General features: G+C 51.5%; 10 protein-coding genes across 10 annotated transcripts; 6 read left to right on the forward strand and 4 right to left on the reverse strand.

Annotated features, from left to right (window-relative positions):
• Positions 1–679: 679 nt before the first annotated feature.
• Positions 680–2,304, forward strand: PV08_00604 (uncharacterized protein; the record flags this gene model as incomplete). The annotated part of the gene is made up of 2 exons (XM_016374969.1): positions 680–1,115; positions 1,196–2,304. The coding sequence occupies 2 exons, from the start codon at positions 680–682 to the stop codon at positions 2,302–2,304; spliced, it is 1,545 nt and encodes a 514-aa protein (XP_016240245.1).
• Positions 2,305–2,635: 331 nt separating this feature from the next.
• Positions 2,636–3,313, forward strand: PV08_00605 (uncharacterized protein; the record flags this gene model as incomplete). The annotated part of the gene is made up of 1 exon (XM_016374970.1): positions 2,636–3,313. The coding sequence occupies one exon, from the start codon at positions 2,636–2,638 to the stop codon at positions 3,311–3,313; it is 678 nt and encodes a 225-aa protein (XP_016240246.1).
• Positions 3,314–4,075: 762 nt separating this feature from the next.
• Positions 4,076–5,778, forward strand: PV08_00606 (uncharacterized protein; the record flags this gene model as incomplete). Its single annotated transcript, XM_016374971.1, has 4 exons — positions 4,076–4,409; positions 4,456–4,738; positions 4,789–5,470; positions 5,527–5,778. The coding sequence occupies 4 exons, from the start codon at positions 4,076–4,078 to the stop codon at positions 5,776–5,778; spliced, it is 1,551 nt and encodes a 516-aa protein (XP_016240247.1).
• A 110-nt stretch (positions 5,779–5,888) lies between these two features.
• Positions 5,889–7,769, reverse strand: PV08_00607 (uncharacterized protein; the record flags this gene model as incomplete). The annotated part of the gene is made up of 3 exons (XM_016374972.1): positions 5,889–6,514; positions 6,564–7,147; positions 7,198–7,769. 3 exons carry the CDS (start codon positions 7,767–7,769, stop codon positions 5,889–5,891), a joined length of 1,782 nt encoding a protein of 593 aa, XP_016240248.1.
• A 568-nt stretch (positions 7,770–8,337) lies between these two features.
• Positions 8,338–9,711, forward strand: PV08_00608 (uncharacterized protein; the record flags this gene model as incomplete). Its single annotated transcript, XM_016374973.1, has 3 exons — positions 8,338–8,610; positions 8,688–9,161; positions 9,232–9,711. The coding sequence occupies 3 exons, from the start codon at positions 8,338–8,340 to the stop codon at positions 9,709–9,711; spliced, it is 1,227 nt and encodes a 408-aa protein (XP_016240249.1).
• A 135-nt stretch (positions 9,712–9,846) lies between these two features.
• Positions 9,847–10,764, reverse strand: PV08_00609 (uncharacterized protein; the record flags this gene model as incomplete). Its single annotated transcript, XM_016374974.1, has 1 exon — positions 9,847–10,764. The coding sequence occupies one exon, from the start codon at positions 10,762–10,764 to the stop codon at positions 9,847–9,849; it is 918 nt and encodes a 305-aa protein (XP_016240250.1).
• Positions 10,765–12,128: 1,364 nt separating this feature from the next.
• PV08_00610 (uncharacterized protein) lies at positions 12,129–13,148 on the reverse strand (the record flags this gene model as incomplete). Its single annotated transcript, XM_016374975.1, has 1 exon — positions 12,129–13,148. One exon carries the CDS (start codon positions 13,146–13,148, stop codon positions 12,129–12,131), a length of 1,020 nt encoding a protein of 339 aa, XP_016240251.1.
• Positions 13,149–13,797: 649 nt separating this feature from the next.
• On the reverse strand, positions 13,798–14,561 carry PV08_00611 (uncharacterized protein; the record flags this gene model as incomplete). The annotated part of the gene is made up of 4 exons (XM_016374976.1): positions 13,798–14,295; positions 14,347–14,406; positions 14,459–14,482; positions 14,529–14,561. The coding sequence occupies 4 exons, from the start codon at positions 14,559–14,561 to the stop codon at positions 13,798–13,800; spliced, it is 615 nt and encodes a 204-aa protein (XP_016240252.1).
• A 668-nt stretch (positions 14,562–15,229) lies between these two features.
• Positions 15,230–15,835, forward strand: PV08_00612 (uncharacterized protein; the record flags this gene model as incomplete). The annotated part of the gene is made up of 3 exons (XM_016374977.1): positions 15,230–15,478; positions 15,534–15,614; positions 15,662–15,835. 3 exons carry the CDS (start codon positions 15,230–15,232, stop codon positions 15,833–15,835), a joined length of 504 nt encoding a protein of 167 aa, XP_016240253.1.
• Positions 15,836–16,730: 895 nt separating this feature from the next.
• On the forward strand, positions 16,731–18,371 carry PV08_00613 (uncharacterized protein; the record flags this gene model as incomplete). Its single annotated transcript, XM_016374978.1, has 2 exons — positions 16,731–17,039; positions 17,091–18,371. The coding sequence occupies 2 exons, from the start codon at positions 16,731–16,733 to the stop codon at positions 18,369–18,371; spliced, it is 1,590 nt and encodes a 529-aa protein (XP_016240254.1).
• Positions 18,372–18,553: the final 182 nt, after the last annotated feature.

Genomic DNA, 18,553 nt, shown 5'->3' on the forward strand with positions numbered 1-18,553 from the left:
AGTTGAAGAATTATAGTGGACGTACGGGGCTGAGATGAATTGTTAGATAAAGCTAGCAGAGAGTGATGGTGGCAAGAAACCTACATTTGAACCCCGGACCTTTCACAATCACATCTTGTGGGAAGTGCGAAGCGAAAATCATACCCCTAGACCATGCGCCCATGCTGCAACTCTGCGTGCAATTCTAAGCTAAATTATAGCTGAGATCCTCTTAGGAGTTCAGATTTAGGTGCCGGCGAGTATTACATCATCCACCCTCCCATTCGCTGCCGCTATGCCCGAGATTTGGAAACAAAAGGCCTTAGACAATGATGCAGCGTGGGGCAGAAGCCCCCCGCTATCCAATTACTTTTTCCTTCACGGATTCTCGGCATCTCGTCACCCCTGGGCGTGTTCTTTTTCATGACTGTCGACGACGAGGTGCAATAATAAGCGTCCAAGATGCGGGAAGTCGGCTCTTGTCTCATCATGCCAACCAATTCCTGACCACCCGACCATGCTGCTCTTCTTCCGGCGCGCTTGGTGTGTACTTATCGTCTATTGTGGATTTGGACAGAGGCCCAAGTATCCCGGATAGCCACGTCTGCGTAGCGCACGAGTACGCAGGAGGCCGACGTTCCGAGGCTTGCGCGTAGCGCCTCTCGCTCGTTCTCAAGGCCAAGGACATAAACCGGGTGGGATGCCGCCCGGCTGTCGAACGACACTTCCTCCTGGTGTCCATGGTTATGTGATGCAGAGAAACCGCACAGGAGGACTCCACCATCGTCCCGGTGACGAAGACGGCTGCCTCGATATATCTGCGAGGCCTTCCCAGGGTCACGAGGGCTGGCGGACGCCGACTCTCGAAGACACAGATCTGCCGCCAATCCCCTCGGAGTCGATAACCGATTATTCTCAGTATGGCGCTATAGCGCATCGCGAGAACATGGCACGCCCCGGCGTGGACGACATTGACACCGACAACGACCCCGACAGAAAGCAGGGGTCCCATGACCACGACGACGAGGCCGAAAAGCCAAAAGACCTGTCCTGGAAGCAAAGGATGCAACATGCCACCTGGGCCTGGTTTACTCTGACTATGGCTACTGGTGGGATTGCCAATGTGCTGCACGATGGTGAGGTGTCCCGGTCCAATCTTCCAACAGAATTCGTCCGACTGGGAGTGTCGGAGATATGCTAACGAGTGACGCTGCAGTGCCCTACAGATTCAAAGGGCTGTATACAATCGGCCTCATCTTTTTCCTGTTGAACATTGTCTTTTACCTCGTGATCTGGGCCATGATCATCACTCGCTTCGTGCTATACCCTTGGACTTTCAAGGCGAGTTTGACCCATCCGACAGAGTCACTCTTTGTCCCCGCCTTCGCCGTCTCATTCGGGACTATACTCATCAACATCGTCGAATATGGTGCCGGTGAGGTCGGCGCCTGGTTGCATCGCACCGTTGTCGTGCTCTTCTGGATCGACTGCGGCGTCGCGATCGGCCTCAGCATCGCCATCTATCTCATCTTGTGGTCTACGTTGACATTTACCATTGCACGGATGACGCCGGTCTGGATCTTCCCTGCCTACCCTCTCCTGATCATGGGCCCGCATGCCGCGAATCTGTCGGACAAACTTGGCGGCGCCATGTCGCAGGCCATCCGCATCATCATCGCAGGGTTCACCATCCAGGGTATCGGCTTCCTCGTTTCTTTGACCATCTACTCGGCTTTTGTCTACCGACTTATGACGCAGAAGCTCCCGGCGGAACCGCTTCGACCGGGCATGTTCGTCTCCGTGGGACCCTCGGCCTTCACCGTCAGCGGGACCATCGGCATGGCGCAGAATCTCCAAAAGGTCATAGCCTCCAGCCCGACGTACGAATTTATGGACGTTCCGGGCCTGTTGGCCGCGCGCATTCTTCGCCTCTGCGCAAACTGGATGTCGCTCTGGCTGTGGGGGCTGGCCTGGTGGTTCTTCTTCATCAGCTTGCTGTCTAACGCGCAGTGCATACGCACGGACCACCGCATGCCGTTCTCAATGACTTGGTTCAGCTTCATCTTCCCCCAAACCGCCCTGACCACTGCGACGTTTGCCATAGCGGAAGCCTTCAACGTCAACGCAATCCGCGTCATAGGCTGTGTGATGACGGTCATCTTGATTTTGGCTTGGGCTGTTGTGGTCGCATGCATGATCAGGGCCATTGTCAATAAACAGATCTTGTGGCCGGAAAAGGGAGAAGACAAGACAGAAGGAGGCTTCAAACCTATACAGCGGACCAAAACTAACCAATCTAGGCAGGAAGCCGGGTCGCAAGCTTGAAGATTGAATGTGTAATTTTCATCCAAACTCCAACGCATCAAAGTAGTGGATATCCGGGCGACGTTGTTTGACGGCACGTACTATACGAATATCACGATGTAGATGATAATGTACATACTACACAGCGCATTCTACAATGATTAGCATTATACTTGAGCTGCTGCCCACAATGGGTCGAACTGAGATCGCTGAGTCATCATTTCTCCCACGGGAACAGGTCTTGGCAGGATTTTCCAAGCCTTGGAAATTCTGATATGATGGATCATAGGTGCATCCGTAGATTGGTCGCAGACCTCCATCCTGAATCCGGCTTTCTAAGAGCAAGCGTTCGATGTCACGGGCTTTCGAGGTCCCTACCGGACAGGGCAAAAATGTGTCGATCAAGATTTGCGAGCCCGAATTACGAGCCCAAGGCTTGAGCTTGACGACGTGGACCAGCTCCTTTGTCCTAGCCAGACAGCTCCATACGCTTGATGTACAACCGTCTCACTCGACCTCGTTGCCAGTCCTGGAGCTGGGTGCTGGGACTGGACTTGTCGGACTGACAGCCGCGGCTGTGTGGAAGACACATGTTTGTTCGACAGATTTGGCGCCGTTGCTTCCTGGCATCGCTGCAAACATCGCCCTCAATTTGGATTGCACAGAGGGCCGCGTCGACTGTGGCTCACTTGACTGGGACTCACCGGAGCTGCTCAAACTGGAGAACGGAAGTACGCTCAACCCAGATAACGACCCTGCCTCGGTGATCTTGGCGGCGGATACTATCTATAGCGAAGAACACCCCGAACTGCTATCCAAGACGATCCTGCGATGGCTCGCTCCGGGACCGTCGGCCAGAGTCATAATAGCGTACCCATTGCGCGTTGCATACTTGGACTACCTTCGTGAATTATGGGAGCTCCTAGAGGCCGGAGGACTCGAGGCCTTTGAAGAAGGCAAAGAGCAGGCAGATGTCAAGGATTGGGACGACGAATGTTTGATCGAATGGTGCGTTTGGAGATGGAAATAACGCAACAACGCACCGTAGCCGCCATGAAATACAACCACACGAAATGGTGCTATGTCGAGAAAACTCGGTTTTGAATCACAAACCACCAACCCGCCCTAGCTGCTGAAAGAGCACTCTTTAGCCTGCTTGCAATACCACCTTCCTATCAAAGAACAGCCGTCGAGATTACAAAAGGCCATGATCCAGAGAGTATCCAGAAAATTCGTACACTGGTCGAAACCCTTGACGAGGCTGCTGATCTACTGGCTGATTGCGGGGATTATTGCTTAATCGGTAGCTAGTCGATGTCGTGATTCTGGACACGAATGGTACCATTCTACGCAGCATCCAACGATATCACCACCTCACGGCCAGGATAACTTGTAGGGTTAGGTTTACTTGGGTGTCATGGACCTGGATGCTACTTTCATATGATGTCCCGAGGACGACATATCACCCGTCGCAACGTGATTGGCGGATCGCTTAACAAACGTATACTTATATCGTCAGACCCTCATTGGAATCCCTGGAGCTGGTGGCCGACTATAGCACATTCATTCCCGTTTATTGGCTGAACAGATACCGGCAACGAACCACCGAAAGGTATGAGTACTTTCTCCCAGATTGTCTCCGCTTGCAACGTCCGGAGTGTGGCTCCATTGATCCCTGGTTCCCTCTTCGCCACGTGGAGTGATAAATCACGAAAAATTCCCTTTATAAGAGAAGTTCATATGCATTCTTTGATTCCAGGCCCGAGGAAAGCCAAATCTGGTCGGACTCAATATGGCTGCCAATTACGTCTCCAAGGAAGCAGACGAGATTGCCGCTGTTCAGGCTAGCCCAGCTTCAATCACCAGCTCGTCACATGGAACCACCCCTGATCTCGACGACAACTATCATCTTTATAAACGCAATGATGAACAAGAACTTGATCCAGCCGCGTCCAAGAGAGTTTTGCGGAAGCTTGATTCGCGAATTGTGCCGGTCCTGTTCCTCATCTATCTAATGCAATATCTCGACAAGAATGGTATAAACTACGCCAGCGTCTATGGGCTGCAGAAGGGCACACACCTCCATGGTCAGAACTATTCGTGGCTTGGATCCATTTTTTATTTTGGTACGTTCATGCATATTCCGTTGTGAACCTTTGATTAACATCGCAGGCTATCTATGGGCCCAGTTTCCTGCTGGATGGGCCCTTCAACGTCTCCGGATAGGAAAGGTTGTTGGAACGACTACGATCATCTGGGGCATCATACTCATCACCACTCCGGCCTGTTCTTCTTTTGCAGGGATAGCAGTCAACAGATTTCTCCTGGGATCGTTCGAGGCTGTGGTTAATCCTGCATTCATTTTGATCATGTCAATCTGGTATACTGCTGCCGAACAACCTCTGAGACTAGAATCTTACTATTGCACCAATGGCATCGCAACAATGTTCGGCGGGTAAGGTCGACCCTTCAACCTTGTTCCTTGTCGAGGCTAACCCTTACTAGGTTGATAGGTTACGCCGTCGGACATATCACCACAGGACTCGAGCGCTGGCAGTACGTGTTCATCATCTTTGGAAGCATCAGCATCGCCCTGGGTATTCTGGCTCTGTTGATACTTCCCGACCTTCCATCGACGGCAAAGTTCTTGACAGATGACGAGAAAGTCGTCGCGGCGAAGAGAGTGTCTGCAAACCGTCAAGGCATCAAGAATCGACATTTCAAGAAGTACCAAGTCATTCAAACTATTCGAGATCCCAAGACCTGGATTTTGTTTGTCATGGCCGTTGGGGCTCAAGTTCCCAACTCGGCGATCACTCAGTTCACCAGTATCGTCATCAAATCCTTCGATGTCGACACTCTGGGCACGCAATATCTTCAGATTCCTGGTGGAGCGATCCAGTTTCTTGCGCTCATTGGAGGAGGGTTCATCTGCTCGAGGTGGCCTAATCTGCGATGCCCTACCATGATAGTAGCCAACAGCATTTGCATTATCGGCTCAGGCTTGCTCGTTGGCCTTCCAAACAGCAATAAATGGGGCCGACTCGTTGGGCTTTGGCTTTGCTTCTTCCAAGGTCTTGGATTTAGCATGAGTTTGACCATGGTGTCCTCAAATGTAGCAGGATACACGAAGAAGCAGCTTACGGCGGCGATATTGTTTGTGGGCTATTGTGTGGGAAACATCATTGTAAGTCTTCCTGGTGGACCTGCCTTTTGCCCGTGCTGTTGTTGACAGTCTCCTAGGGTCCTCAAACATTCAAGAGCAGTGAGGCGCCTCACTACCACTCCGCCTATGTGGCTATGATGGTTGGTTACATCATCAAACTTGTCTCAATTGTCGTGCTCTACATTTACATGTTCTCTGTGAACAAGAAGAGAGACCGAGAAGCTGCAGAAGCTGGTCTAGTTGGTGAAATCGCAGAAAGGGAGGCTATCGAACGAGGAATGCACGATACTACTGAACTAGATAACAAAGGATTCAGGTATACCCTTTGAACTGGTGTCCCCTATCACTTCCGAGGTTGTGTTGTTATTGGTCTTTGCTTAGGTTTGGATGATTTTGGAACCGTGTGTCTCACTTGTGCAGCCTCTAAGAATCCACCACATTATATACTGAGAGCCTCGAATTGGTTGTTGAAAGACCCTGTGAACTCGCTCCTGTCTTTGCTCAAGGACGCTCTGCTTGGGCGGCCGGGTAGAGCCCTGTGCTCTAGGGTTGAAGCACTACCAGATTCCGAACCATCGCCCTCTGCCTCTGCCTTTGGTCTTCCCAGTATCTCGTCAATCTTCCAGGCAATCCTCTCGGCACCTTGCCTTGCTCCTGCGAGATTCGCAGCTCCTGGCCCAAGTCGCAACCCGGCAAGGCCGCCGGTAAGAAACAATGGAACATCGTCTTGCCACATCAAGTCATCAGTAACTCTTGCCAGCCCATTGATGGACTCCACAGGATATTCTGTCAGCATCCGCTGCATGCAGGAGACATTGTTGATATTAGGAGCAGCCCCGGTGGCATATATGACATGGTCGATTCCCGACAGAACGCTTTCAGAGTCCGAAGCCGATGACAGCCATAGAGTCCAAGTCTGGCTTCTACAACACCAGGTACCATCTTCGATGCACGTGTGTGGAACAATGCGAAGGACGCCATTTGCAACGTGCTTCTTCAGAATCTTGTCGTAAGAAGGTGTGATACTTCCACCGTTCCGAGCCATTTTCAACATCTCAAATCTCTCTAGCCATGAGGTTAGCCTCGGGCCAAAAGGATTTGCCGTCTACCATACCTTCGTCGGTATCTGCAGACCAGAACACCGCCATCTGCTGGTTGCGAACCTTGGACACCCACTCGAGATCCACGTCGAAATGTTTCAACTTGTACTTCCCTCTCAATAACAGGAATACCTTGGTAACGCCCCTTGAGAGGAGCAAATCGGCAATTTGTGCGCTAGTCAGCCCTCCTCCAACTACAACGACCGATGTGGGCTGCCTCTCGTTTATCTTGCGCGATACATGTTCAGGCATACACGAGGATCCGATCGCTTCAAAGCAGTGGCACACACTTCCGCGATGCATGTCAAGTCGAAGTTGGCAGTCAGATGGAATCTTCGGTTTAGCACCTGGTCCAACAGCCAACACGACCGTCTTGGAAAAGATGGTGCCCCGATCTGTCGTCAACGCAAATAATTTAGGGTCTGTCACGCTTCCCACATCTCCATACTCGATGTTTTGGACCTGGGCCTGCACAATCAAGTCTTGAAGCTGGTAACGATGGATTATGTCCTGACAAAAATCGTCAAAGAGCCGTGTGGACGGCGTGAAGTAGTCGACGCGGTCTCTGTCGTCGATGCGGAGGTGTCGAGCAACCTTTCTGCGTAGAATCAGTCTAGTGAACATACTACCAGCGGGCGAGTCTCATACTTGTCGCGCTTCTTCTTCGTTCGGTGCTTGCTGAGCTCCCTGCCGACGACGTTATGGATTTCACGAAGCTCACCAGCACGATCATGGAAATGGGAGTACCCCAAAAGTCCATCTCGATCTCGGGGATCTGGATGGAAGAACAGAGGACTTCGAAGATGATCAATCTGCAGGTGCTTGAACCTCTCTTTCCATGCAGACATCCATTGATTCGAATGTCCATCAAGCACAACCATCGACCTTGACGGCAGCTCCGGTTCCGATAGTATGGATGCGCTGCTTGCTTTACGCCGGCGTTTCTTCTTCTCGGACTCAATCGTCTCTGTCCGTTTGAATCTCCTCCAGTATCTTTCGTGTTCGTCATCGGTGAACAGAGCCGAGGGTGTTGCCTCACGCAACCTGGCGGCAGCGGCTAGTCCACATGGCCCAGCTCCAATGATGGCAACGTCGTAGATCATTTTCCGAGCGAGTGGTTTCGAGAAGGACACAATAACAGAGGAATCGGGTGAAAGATGATATGCGAAGCAATGTCCGTAATTGTCTTGAGACTGTCGAGTACTTGACTTAAGGCCCATGATTGAGGGGATGCTTAAGGTCCTCAAAACCCATCATGGTTGTCCTCTTTCATGCAGGGGGACAGCCTTACACGTGACCTCGAAGTCATGTACATCTCGAGGTCTTTCAAAGTCAAGCACCCTCGTCGTATGTGATAATCAGTCGCATCAAAGGAACGAGATATGATTGTAGTCGAAAGACTTGCTGAGGTTAAGGTGCCACGACAGGCCACTCTTCTCATCTTCGAACATGATATGTGCGAGGGTGGTGTACAGTACATATACTCAATAGTCCTGCCGGCTCAGTTATCACAAATCGACAAAGCGCTGGGCGACCGTGTTTGACCTGATGTACGTACGCTCGGTAGATTAAATCAATCTCAACCATAACATGAAGATAGATACGTTTGAAGTTGTAGCTGTGTGTTGAGTAATCGGGTGCCTGTGATTTCCCGGGATTCAACCGGTTGTGGCATCAACAGTGTTTATCACTCCGAACTGGAACTTTGACAACCACCTCAGGCACACTACGCGCGAGTTAGAGACACTTTTGAAACATGGTGCATTCAGTACGTGAAATCTAAGAGCGATGCGTCGTGGTCCACAGGATCGCGCACCTGTCTACGTTGAACCAGCCGCACAACCGAACACACCGACATCGCAAGATGAACTTCGGTCTACCATCGCCTCATTAAAAGCGTCGACTCTCGCAGCTGAGCAACGAACTGCACTCCTCGACGCTCAGAGTTCTTTGGCCGACAAGCTACACCTCTTCGCAACCACCGAGGGCACCCAGAAAAAAGGTCATGCACGGCACTTTACTCAGAGAGAAGCTGCAGAGGTCCAATATGTCAAATTTGCTGTACGTTACGTGTCTCTACTTCCCTGCTCCATCCAGGATAGTGCCGTTCGATCTAATCTGACCCTGTGACGGAACAGAACGATGACCTCTCGCAGAACCTCAGCGCAGAGCTGCAATATCAAGTCGAAAACATTGCGAAATTCGTCAAACCTGTCCACGCCATTGTTTCCGAGACATTTAACTCTGACGATCGTGCTCTCGCTGACTTGAATGGCGTTGACATGGACAAGCCATCAATAACGCCGCAGAATGTCGAGTCAGTTCGCGTTCAGACGGAAAGACTGATTGCTGCACTGCGATATTTCCGACAACAGGCTCTCAAAGATCGCCTTGACCGCATCTACCTGGAGAGTCTTGATCCATTGACCAATGGTGACGATCTGAGCGACATATCCGATGCATCACCAGTCGAAGTCCAGACTGATCTCGGATCGCTGTATACGGAAATCGATAATGTGGTCAGCATGCTTGTGTCTCAGGAGTACGGAACTCGGTTCGATTCCGCCCTCAAGACCATTGAACGGCTCAAGAGCCAAGCTGATCATACACGGGTCACTCAAGCAAGTCTATCTCTGCCCCGGACGAATGAAACGAAGCTTTACTAATATTCTCGCGTGGCAGACCCATGACAAGTTGCTCTCTATGACACGGTATCTGGAACACACAGCGTTAAGACTTGAAAAAATCCAGGAACAGCGTCTGGCGTTGGAGACATTGTCCGCCGAGTATAAGAAATTCAGTCTGGAAAGTCAAATCTCTGCCCAATTAAGCGCACAACGACCCGACGAATCAAGACGGACGGTCGCTTCTCCAGCTCTTCTCTCTCTAATGCAGCATCTTGGAGTATCAGACTCGGGACTGAATCAGCTAGGAGAGCAGATTGAGAAGCTGGAGTCCAAATACACAAACCACGCCCATACCAACGTCGAGCAAACTCTTCAAATATCCCGAGACGCTCCAAAATCGACACAATCGGCGCTGAAGGATGTAGCGATTGCGCTTTGTTCGTCGACATCACAGAATCAAGACATCGAGGCTCTCGAACAACAAATCTCTTCAGCCAGGATGGAGCTTGCAAACATCACTGCTTCTGCATCATGAACCACAACCACAACCCACATGAAACCCCAACACACTAAAAAAATGAGTCTGTTCCCTAACTTAACCCAAAGACATCTTCACTATTTGGAAAGGCGGTTGTCTATGTACATGTGCGTCGCGCACTTTGGACAGCTCTCACAGCTTGCCATAAGCATCTTCGGCAGCTTTGTCGCGTCCATACTCAGCGATGCTCTTCTCGACTTTCTCCATGCCAACCGTATCGCGTGCCAGCTTCTCCGCCATACTCTTGGGGAAGAAATTCACCGCGAACCACACCAAGTTTACAAAACCACCAACCCAGATCTCGTTGGGTGGAGTCTTCTTCTCGAGCTCCCTGACCACCTTGGCAGCCCACACGGCGGAGTCGATAGCCTGGTCGTCGAACAGCTTTCCCGTGAACAGGGCGTTCAGCCAGCCCCTCGCCGCGTAGTACAGGCTCTTCTCGGGCACGCCATCGGCACCACTCGCACTGTTTTCGCTGACGTTGCTCTTTACGCTTCCGGACTTGAGGTCCACGACCCTGACGCCAAAGGGCCTGAGCTCGGAGCGCATCGTCGCACTCAGCATTGCCAGTGCGGCCTTGGTCGCCCCGTACAGGCCGACGAAGGGGGTAAACACGACGGACGCGACGGACGTGTGGTTGACAATCACCGCGCCGCCGGGCCGCGTCGAGCGCAGCAGGAGCGGCATGAACGCCTGGATCATCGAGAGGCACGAGAACACGTTGAGCTCAAAGAGGCCTCGGGCCGACGTGAGGGACACGTCGGTCAGAGCGCCAAAGTAGGCCGCGCCGGCGTTGTTGACCAGCATGTCGAGAGCCGGCGTGAGGGCGAGTACTTCCGACACGCACGACGATATCGATTGCTCCGAGAGCACGTCGAGCGCGAGGACCTCGATGCCCGCGGACCGGACGTTGCCGAGTTTGCTCAAGTTGCGTCCTGTGGCGAAGACGCGGAAGCGGTTGGTGGCGTGCAAAGCCAGGGCGAGCGCCGAACCTAGTCCGCCATCTGAACAGCCTGTTATGAGCACCGTTGTTCTGTGATGTTGGGCCATGGTTGGGTTGGTTTGAGATCGGCAGTGATGGTACAAGTAACAGGCACAGCTACATCAGAGGGGGTTTTTTTCAGCTGAACTTGAGCCACGTGTAGGTAGCTAGGGAGGGATGTGGGGAGGTAGGGAGGGAGGGGGGTTCAGAGGGAGGAGAGAGAGGAGAAGTGTTTGTAAGTAAGCAGGTATAGAGGAAACAAGGATGTCTTCTCGCCGGATCAAAGAAACTGAAGAGTGTCGTGCGGCGCTGTAGCTTAGTAACCGATATATATATTCAACTTCCCCCTTTCTCCAATCTATCAAGATGGGAAGCAAAGCAAAGCTGGCGCATGTTCCTCATTTGAACTTGTCTCTCATGTCCATATGTAGTAAACACTGCTCCCATGTCTACTATCCACCCGACTCGGTAGAGATTTGCTCGCTCGGCGCAACCTTGTTTGATCTTTGATCCACAACATAACTTCGAAAGGTACACGAGCCGTGCATGCATTCCCAAGGGGACGAGTGTGCGTATCCGCTGACGCTGTACACAGTACGACTCTGTCAGAAGCATAAAAAGTGGGAAGATGATAAACCCAGCCTCGTACGGAGTATAATCGTGGCCTTTTCGACAGGACTGCGGGCCCTGCTGCTCAGGCCGCCCGCCGACGCCGTGCGACGAAAATGAGACGAGATGTCGGCGAGCGGAAGAACGTGCGTTCCCGACTCGACTTGACCCGACCCGATCAAAGACCAAAGGCCAAAGACGAAAAAGTGTAAAGGTGAACTGGGATTTGGGATTGGGGAGAGTCCCCAGCGAGGGGGGGGTGGTGTCATGGTGCGGTGGATATGGTACTTTTTACCTGACCATACCTCACCCCTCACCTACTTGACAAAACTGGATGTACGGAGTAGGTCATCAAGATACACTACAATACTCCCGTAACTCGTCTCGAGATCGCGTAAGGTGCTGACTGGTACAGAGGGCGGCGAGGAGGAGCGGGAGAATACATCGATCCGGCGGTCGCAGTCGGTCGGTCAAAGAGAGAGTCCAGGCCCGCGATGGCCGGACGAACAATTGTGCCGGCGCAGACAGCCAACCTGTGTCAGATATTTCACAGACTGAACCCGGCACAGAACCACGGCACCACTGGCCAGTGACAACGTGCATGGCATTCTGGGTCACAGGTTGTACCCCCACGTACATGGAAATAAATGAGCGAGACATATCTGTGCCATGGCCGCGAGGTACAATTGAAAAGGGGTTTAAATATTGCTCGGTTCTACGTACTAGCGGTACTTATACTGCACCCCCAACAACGTGCATGCGGTAGAAATATTCCAAATACAGATCTTAAAAGTCTGCTGCCACTCTACTTCATGGACCGTACCTAGTCCTTGAGCCCAAACCTCCCAACGGCCATACGCATGATTCTCTCGTACTGTTCCGTCTTAGCCTTGGCTGCCTCCTCATACGCTTTGCGGTATACGTCGTACCCTTCATGGAACAAAGGCTTCTTGTCCTTCCAGCCCGTGTGTTCTCGGATCTTCTCCGAGCCGACCCATTGTGGAAAGTTGAACAGAGCATTGATCGCGTACGAGTCCTTGTCGACGCCGTCTGAATCTACATATTCCACTTTGATACCGTGTGCCTTTTCCATGGCGGCCACGATCTCACCCAACGTCTCGTACCGGTGGCTAGAGATGTTGTATGCCTGCCCTGCCACCACGGCCCTCGGAGCCTCGGCAATGGCGACATAGGCAGCAGCGACGTCGTCGACGTGTGTGCCGTGACAGATGGCGTTGGCATCTGATGTGATCGACAATACACCGTCAGAGTTGCTCTTTGCCTGTTCGGCAAGAAGGAACATGAATCCGTAAAAGCTACTCGAGCGGCCATACAGTGTAGTCGGACGCGTGACGACACAGTCGAAATCATCTGTGTACTTCATCATGTCCAGAGCGCCGATTGCACGTTCGCCCAATATGGCCGGGAAGTTCAGAGGACTTTCTTCAGTGTGCGGTGCGAGGCTTGGATCACCGTGCCTGGGGGTCATCCCATAATCTTTGCAACCTGAGCTGATGATCGCCAGTGGTTTGCCGTGACCTTTGCTTTGCGCAACTTTACTGAGAATCTGGATCAAGGAGGTCATCTCCTTGAAATGGGCGCCAAAGTTAGAAGGGTCACCAGAGCAGCAGACGACGACGTCGATGGGAGGCAAATCTGCGACAAATGCTGGATCGGCGGCACTTCCGATGATGGAAATGATTTCCTCCTTCAGTAGTTCGGGGATGCTTCTGTCGCTACGCATCAAGCCATACGTTGTCCAGCCAGCCAATGCAAAAGCCCTGCACACAGCATATCCGATGAAGCCGTTGGCTCCTGTAACCAGTACTGTTTTTGCAGGCATCTTGGATCTTGGAGGTCGGCGGCGGTCAGTGAGTAGGTGTCTCGCCGAGAGGGAGGGATCTGGAAGGCAGCAACACTGGTGTCCTTGTTTTCTTTGTGAGGTAGCTGATGGGGTGCCCGGCAGAGCCTGGGGCATTTGTCAGGTCTTACCAGATCCAGACATTTGCCGACGCCTAAGGTTTGTTTGTGCTCATTGTAAATTCACGCTAGAACGTCATATTCTTCCTTTCTGAGAACGCGTGTTGATTGTCTCGAGATATGTGGGTCCATGTTGGTAAGTTGATTGTCTGGCATTGTCTGTCTGAAGTGACTAGTTATAATATCGTAGAAAAGATGGAGCGAAAGAGCCTTAATCTTTGCCGGTCTCGCAAGTCATATGGATATTGAGCTGTCAGTATGTGAGAAAAGGAAGGCATCCCCGGCAACAGCAGCATTTATCAAACATAAGTAATTTGACAAGGAATTTTTCCTTGTTCCATCATCTCGTAGCCTGGAGTAGCGACCAACTTATTGTGTTGAAATCTTGAGACATAAGGAGGGATGAGGCTCAAATGGCTGCCTCAACTGCCATTTCTACCCTCTCAGTCGGTCTGTCGCATGTCTTCATGTTTAAGGTCTGTTCAATTCTTCCCCCGTAATGATAGCCCAGGTCAAGACTGTTTCGTACGTCCATTCAGCGCAGCTCCATTGGTCTTGCCATTGACCTCTTCCGCCTTGGACTGTTTGTACTTCGCAATATCTTGTTGGACCATCTTCTCCACACGGTGCTTCAATTCTGGCCTGTATCCTAACGCAAAGAGGATCTCAAGCCATACGAACAGGGGCGCAAGGAAGAAAGCCTGAAAGATGTTGTCCAGAAGAGCAGGTGCCCGCCCTTCAAAAAGTCCATGGCCCATGAATTGCGCAATCCAGGAGGCAACGAAACCGGCCAATGCCCAGAAGTTGGCCGTCATGCCATGGGTGACTGTGAGGTATTTCCCGAAAGCTGTTCCTGCCAACAGTAAAGCTGCCAGTCCCGTTCCAGCCACAGGCTCGAGTAAGATATACAATGCACAGTAACAAAGGCAGAAAATCGTGCCAGCATTAAGCTCAAGGTATGGGACCGCTATTGGCGGCGGCAGGTCGACTATCGCTGGTGTGTTTGTACCCTTGCCCAAGTTAGTCCGAGTGCTTCCAGGGGCACGTAAGATCAAATATACCAGCAGGAAAGTTGTCCAGAGAATGATGGGTACTCCCACAATATGTATAGCAACGTTCACCTGAGACGTCATAAGCCAACTCTTGCTTTTGTTGAGAATCCTGTGCGCTTACTGGATCATGGTGGTATGCGCCATACTGTCGCGAATTAGATAGGCCCCGTCAAGTATGACTGCAGACTTACGAAACGAAGTTGCTTCTCCAGATTGAGAGCCATCTTGGAAATATATTTCGTGTGCACAGCACCAGGCGAGAAGGAACTCAATACATCGAATATGATTGCATCGCAATAAAAGGGTAGAGGTAATTGCGAAAGAAACCATGAAAGATGTGGACATGGGCAAACTCAGGTAACACAGTCGTTTCTGCCGATGCAAGTATCTCACCACAACTGCTCCAGCCGGGGCGGTCTCGGGTCTGAAGCCGTGCCTTAACGAGTACCTCCCTACCTGAGTGTTGCGGGTGTTCTTTGGGCGCAGTTAGCATAATTGCGCATCATGTTGAATGGTCCACAGTTTTACACTCGAACCCGTAAATTCCACCGTAGTCACTGTGGACTGCACCTCCGATATTCTTATTCTTTCGCGGTTTACAGGCTGGTGGTCTGTCGCATTCCATACAACTTTAGACAAGCTGCACAAATCATCCTCGAGCCCGCCCACCCTCGTTGTGCATCTGTCAAGTCTCGGCCTCGCGATCACAGACGCGCCGAACCGAAGCGTCGTTATCAAAGACTACACTTTGCACGAGCAAAGAGGAATAAGATTGCACGGATTGTGGAGGACGATGAATTAAGAACACAAGCAAGGCCCCATCCCAGCCTTCGACGAGCACAGCTCGAATACAGTGTCTTGTCCGAGTCCCTAAGTTGGGAATCTCGCTGCAATGTTTTTCCTCCGCTATCTCGAAAGAGAGATCAGCATACATCCGTCCTTCTTTGGGAGCAGCGTACATGACAGGCTGAGGGATCAGCTTTATGCGGATCTCGAGGGCAGCTGCAATGGAGAGTACTACATTGTATGCATAATGGACATCCATAACATATCTCCTGGGAAAGTCAGGCCGGGTTCGGGGGAAGCACATTTTACAATTCTCTATCGCGCGATTTTGTGGAAACCTTTCAAAGGCGAGACGGTGCGTATACGACTTCAAGGGTGCAAAGCCAGGTCTGCTGACACCATGCGATCAGATTGACTGCGCCGTGACTTCGGTCAAGCCCCAGGGAGTCTTCTGTGAAGCGGGGCCACTGACGGTTTTCGTTTCGAAGATGGTAAGTTGGTCAAGACATGCAAAGGCTTCGAGACTGATGGTCTCCAGCACCTGCCGCCTGACATGCGCCATAACCCAGACGCAACTCCGCCACAGTATTCTAACAATGCTGGAGATGTGATCGAGAAGGGGTCTGCTGTCAGAGTTCAGCTGATCGGTCTCCGGAGCGATGTGGGCAACATGTATGCCGTTGGGAAGATGTCGGCACAATGGTTCGGGTAGGTGCTTCCGTGATATGATCGGGAGATCAAAGATTCTAACAGAGCATAGCCCGTTGTGATGCGCTTTTTTCTGGATGGACTTTGGATGAGTTTTGGACATCTGCACCAATGCTTTCAGACGTGAAGAAGCGGCCTCCCTCTACAGCCGGCTGCTGAGCCAATATGGCCACGAAATATGCGCGGCCAACCCTCAGAATACATCTTGAGGGCCTACATAATATCGATTGGGAACAGAGTTGGCATCATGAATACCCATTTCGTTTCGGGCAAGGCCTAGCGAGCTCCGGCTCTATGAAGAGAATGCAAGACCAAGTGATATGTGACTCTTGGATCGATGATTTGGCTGCTTTGAGCTGGTTTACAGCAATTCGACTGCTGTCTGGAACGACTCGGGGCCGTCGAGGCTGTATATGGAGGTGATATTGATTTTCTGGCCCCCACGGACAGTTGGGCACAGGGTGGACATGAAACACCGCTAAGGCTCCGTCGTCCTGCACTTTGAGTGTTGTGGGCGGCGCGAGAACGGCGGGGCAACGCCAAAAACGCGTCTACAGGGCGGTACTCCATACAAGGCAACCTCCTGCACCTGTCAGGGACATCGACTTAAACCGCAACTGTCCAAATAGACCCTGTTTATTCCTTGTACTGTTGTTGCGCCTCCTTCTGGAAAACAATATTGCCATCTACGTACTTTGTACAACTCCCGGTTGACTCGTTTCTCGTTCTGCTACGCTTCAGAGCACATTGCAAGCACTTCACTTCCAGTCGCAATTTCCCCAGCGCTGGGTTGGACCACGGCCACTCTTTGTTTACGTTGCGTTTGTCACTCCACGACCGCCTCACAGTGTCGTTGACTATCCCCCCAACACCCTGAGTTATTGAGCATCTCTACCAAGATGACGCTCAAAGACACGTACCAACGATTCCTCGATCTCCCCAATCCCATCAGCCTCTCTGATAATGCCTCTCTCCATTACATTACGACCTTGACCACCTTTTCGCAGCCTGCACAGATCATGCGACACCTAGAAACTCAGAATAAAAAGGTGGTGTCAACAAAACATGCAAAGGTTGTTTCGATTGTGGAGGGAACGACCTCGCTGGCTCTGGAAGTTGAAACGGTTCTCGAATTCATCTCAGGAGGTGGATCATATCTGCCGGGTCTAGAGAACTTTGTCGTGGACAAGATAACCATTATCCCTGTGGTAAGAACTCACTTAGCTAGAGGATTTACCTGTATATGCTAAACATGCCAGACTCATTTTGTACTGTTCGACGCAGAACGGAAGATCACTCAAATCAGACTCTTTTGGGATCAAGCTTCACTTTTGAAACAGACAGAGGTGATTGGATCAAGGGGCAAGAATTGGCCTGTGACCGATGGCAAGGATCAAGTCAGACTCATCACTGCGAGCTTGAATGCTGCGCCGAAGGTAGCTTCAGACCTTCCCACGAGCCCTCGTGGTCGATCCGAGAACCAGAGTCTTGCTTCATCTCGAAATGTGTCGCCCGGCAAGAAGCATCTCAAAGACCCCTATGCGAGTTTGGATCTCTTCTCACCAAAGCCTGTTGATGAACCCGAGCCCATCACGAGCCCCAATGCAGTCGCACCACGTGCTTCGGCAAGACCTCCTCCGCGCGAAATGAGCGAACTGTTCGCAGCCGGTCATGAGGATCACGAGCCAGGATCGCCCAAAAAGCCACCTGTCCAGGTCGTCGTTGCACCCAAGGGAGGCTCAAACCAGAAATTTGCGCCACCTCGTCTGTTTGCGGACGACCCAGCCGAGCCTGCCGCAGTCGGTTACAAATCAGACCCTTCGAAGTACAATCACTTTCACCTGGGCGAAGTCATTGAAAATGACCCTATGCAATACCATGGACCAAATGGAAACCGCAACGTCCCTTTGCGTCCCAAGACAGACAAGCATGCGTCGCAGTGGGATTTTGATGACTTCTATACACCAGCCAAGCTTCCACAAAAGGTTCGAGATCAAGACGTGGTCCACTTCAGTCTTGACAGTAAATCAAGCGAATTTACTACACCCGCAGCTCAGAAAATTCATGGTAAGCCACGTCGTGACAACGAGGCTCACTTCGAGTTCCAGGACGACGGTCCTCCAGTAGAACGACACGTCGTGCCCAAGGCCCGCAAAGATGCCGAGACGCATTTTGAGTTCAGAGACACAGCGACACCGGGTGCCAATCGTGCTTCGGGCAGACCTACCAGTTCAGGTCGACAAGGCTTGTACTCAAACAACATCTTTGAGGAAGAGGGTGGTGCGGCCCGACCACAGGAAAAGGCTCCGTTGGCCACCATCACCACCAACACCAATCGAAAGAATGACTTTGACAGCCATTGGTCCATGTCAGATGTGTCGCCTGCTAATGAGAGACCCAACAATGAGAACCACCGAGCTGCTGGACATAGAAAGAAGCCTTCACAGATGGATAGCCACTGGAGCATCGGAGATGACAACAGCGAGCCAGCTCCAGCCAAGGTTCAAAATAAAGCCGCAAAGAGTTTTTGGGACTTTTAAACAGAATGAGGTAGTTACCAGATGATATCGACGGGTCCCTATCGCATAGTATATGGTATATGAGGTAGGAAACGTATTCGGGGAAGAATGATGCTGGTGGCAGACTTCCATTGTTTGGCGCTCAAGGCATTCTGATGATAGTAACCGTACGTATTTTCAATGAATACATGTCACACATCGTC

The sequence above is a fragment of the Exophiala spinifera genome (assembly GCF_000836115.1).
Source record: "Exophiala spinifera strain CBS 89968 unplaced genomic scaffold supercont1.1, whole genome shotgun sequence".
NCBI classification, from domain to species: Eukaryota; Fungi; Ascomycota; class Eurotiomycetes; order Chaetothyriales; family Herpotrichiellaceae; genus Exophiala; species Exophiala spinifera.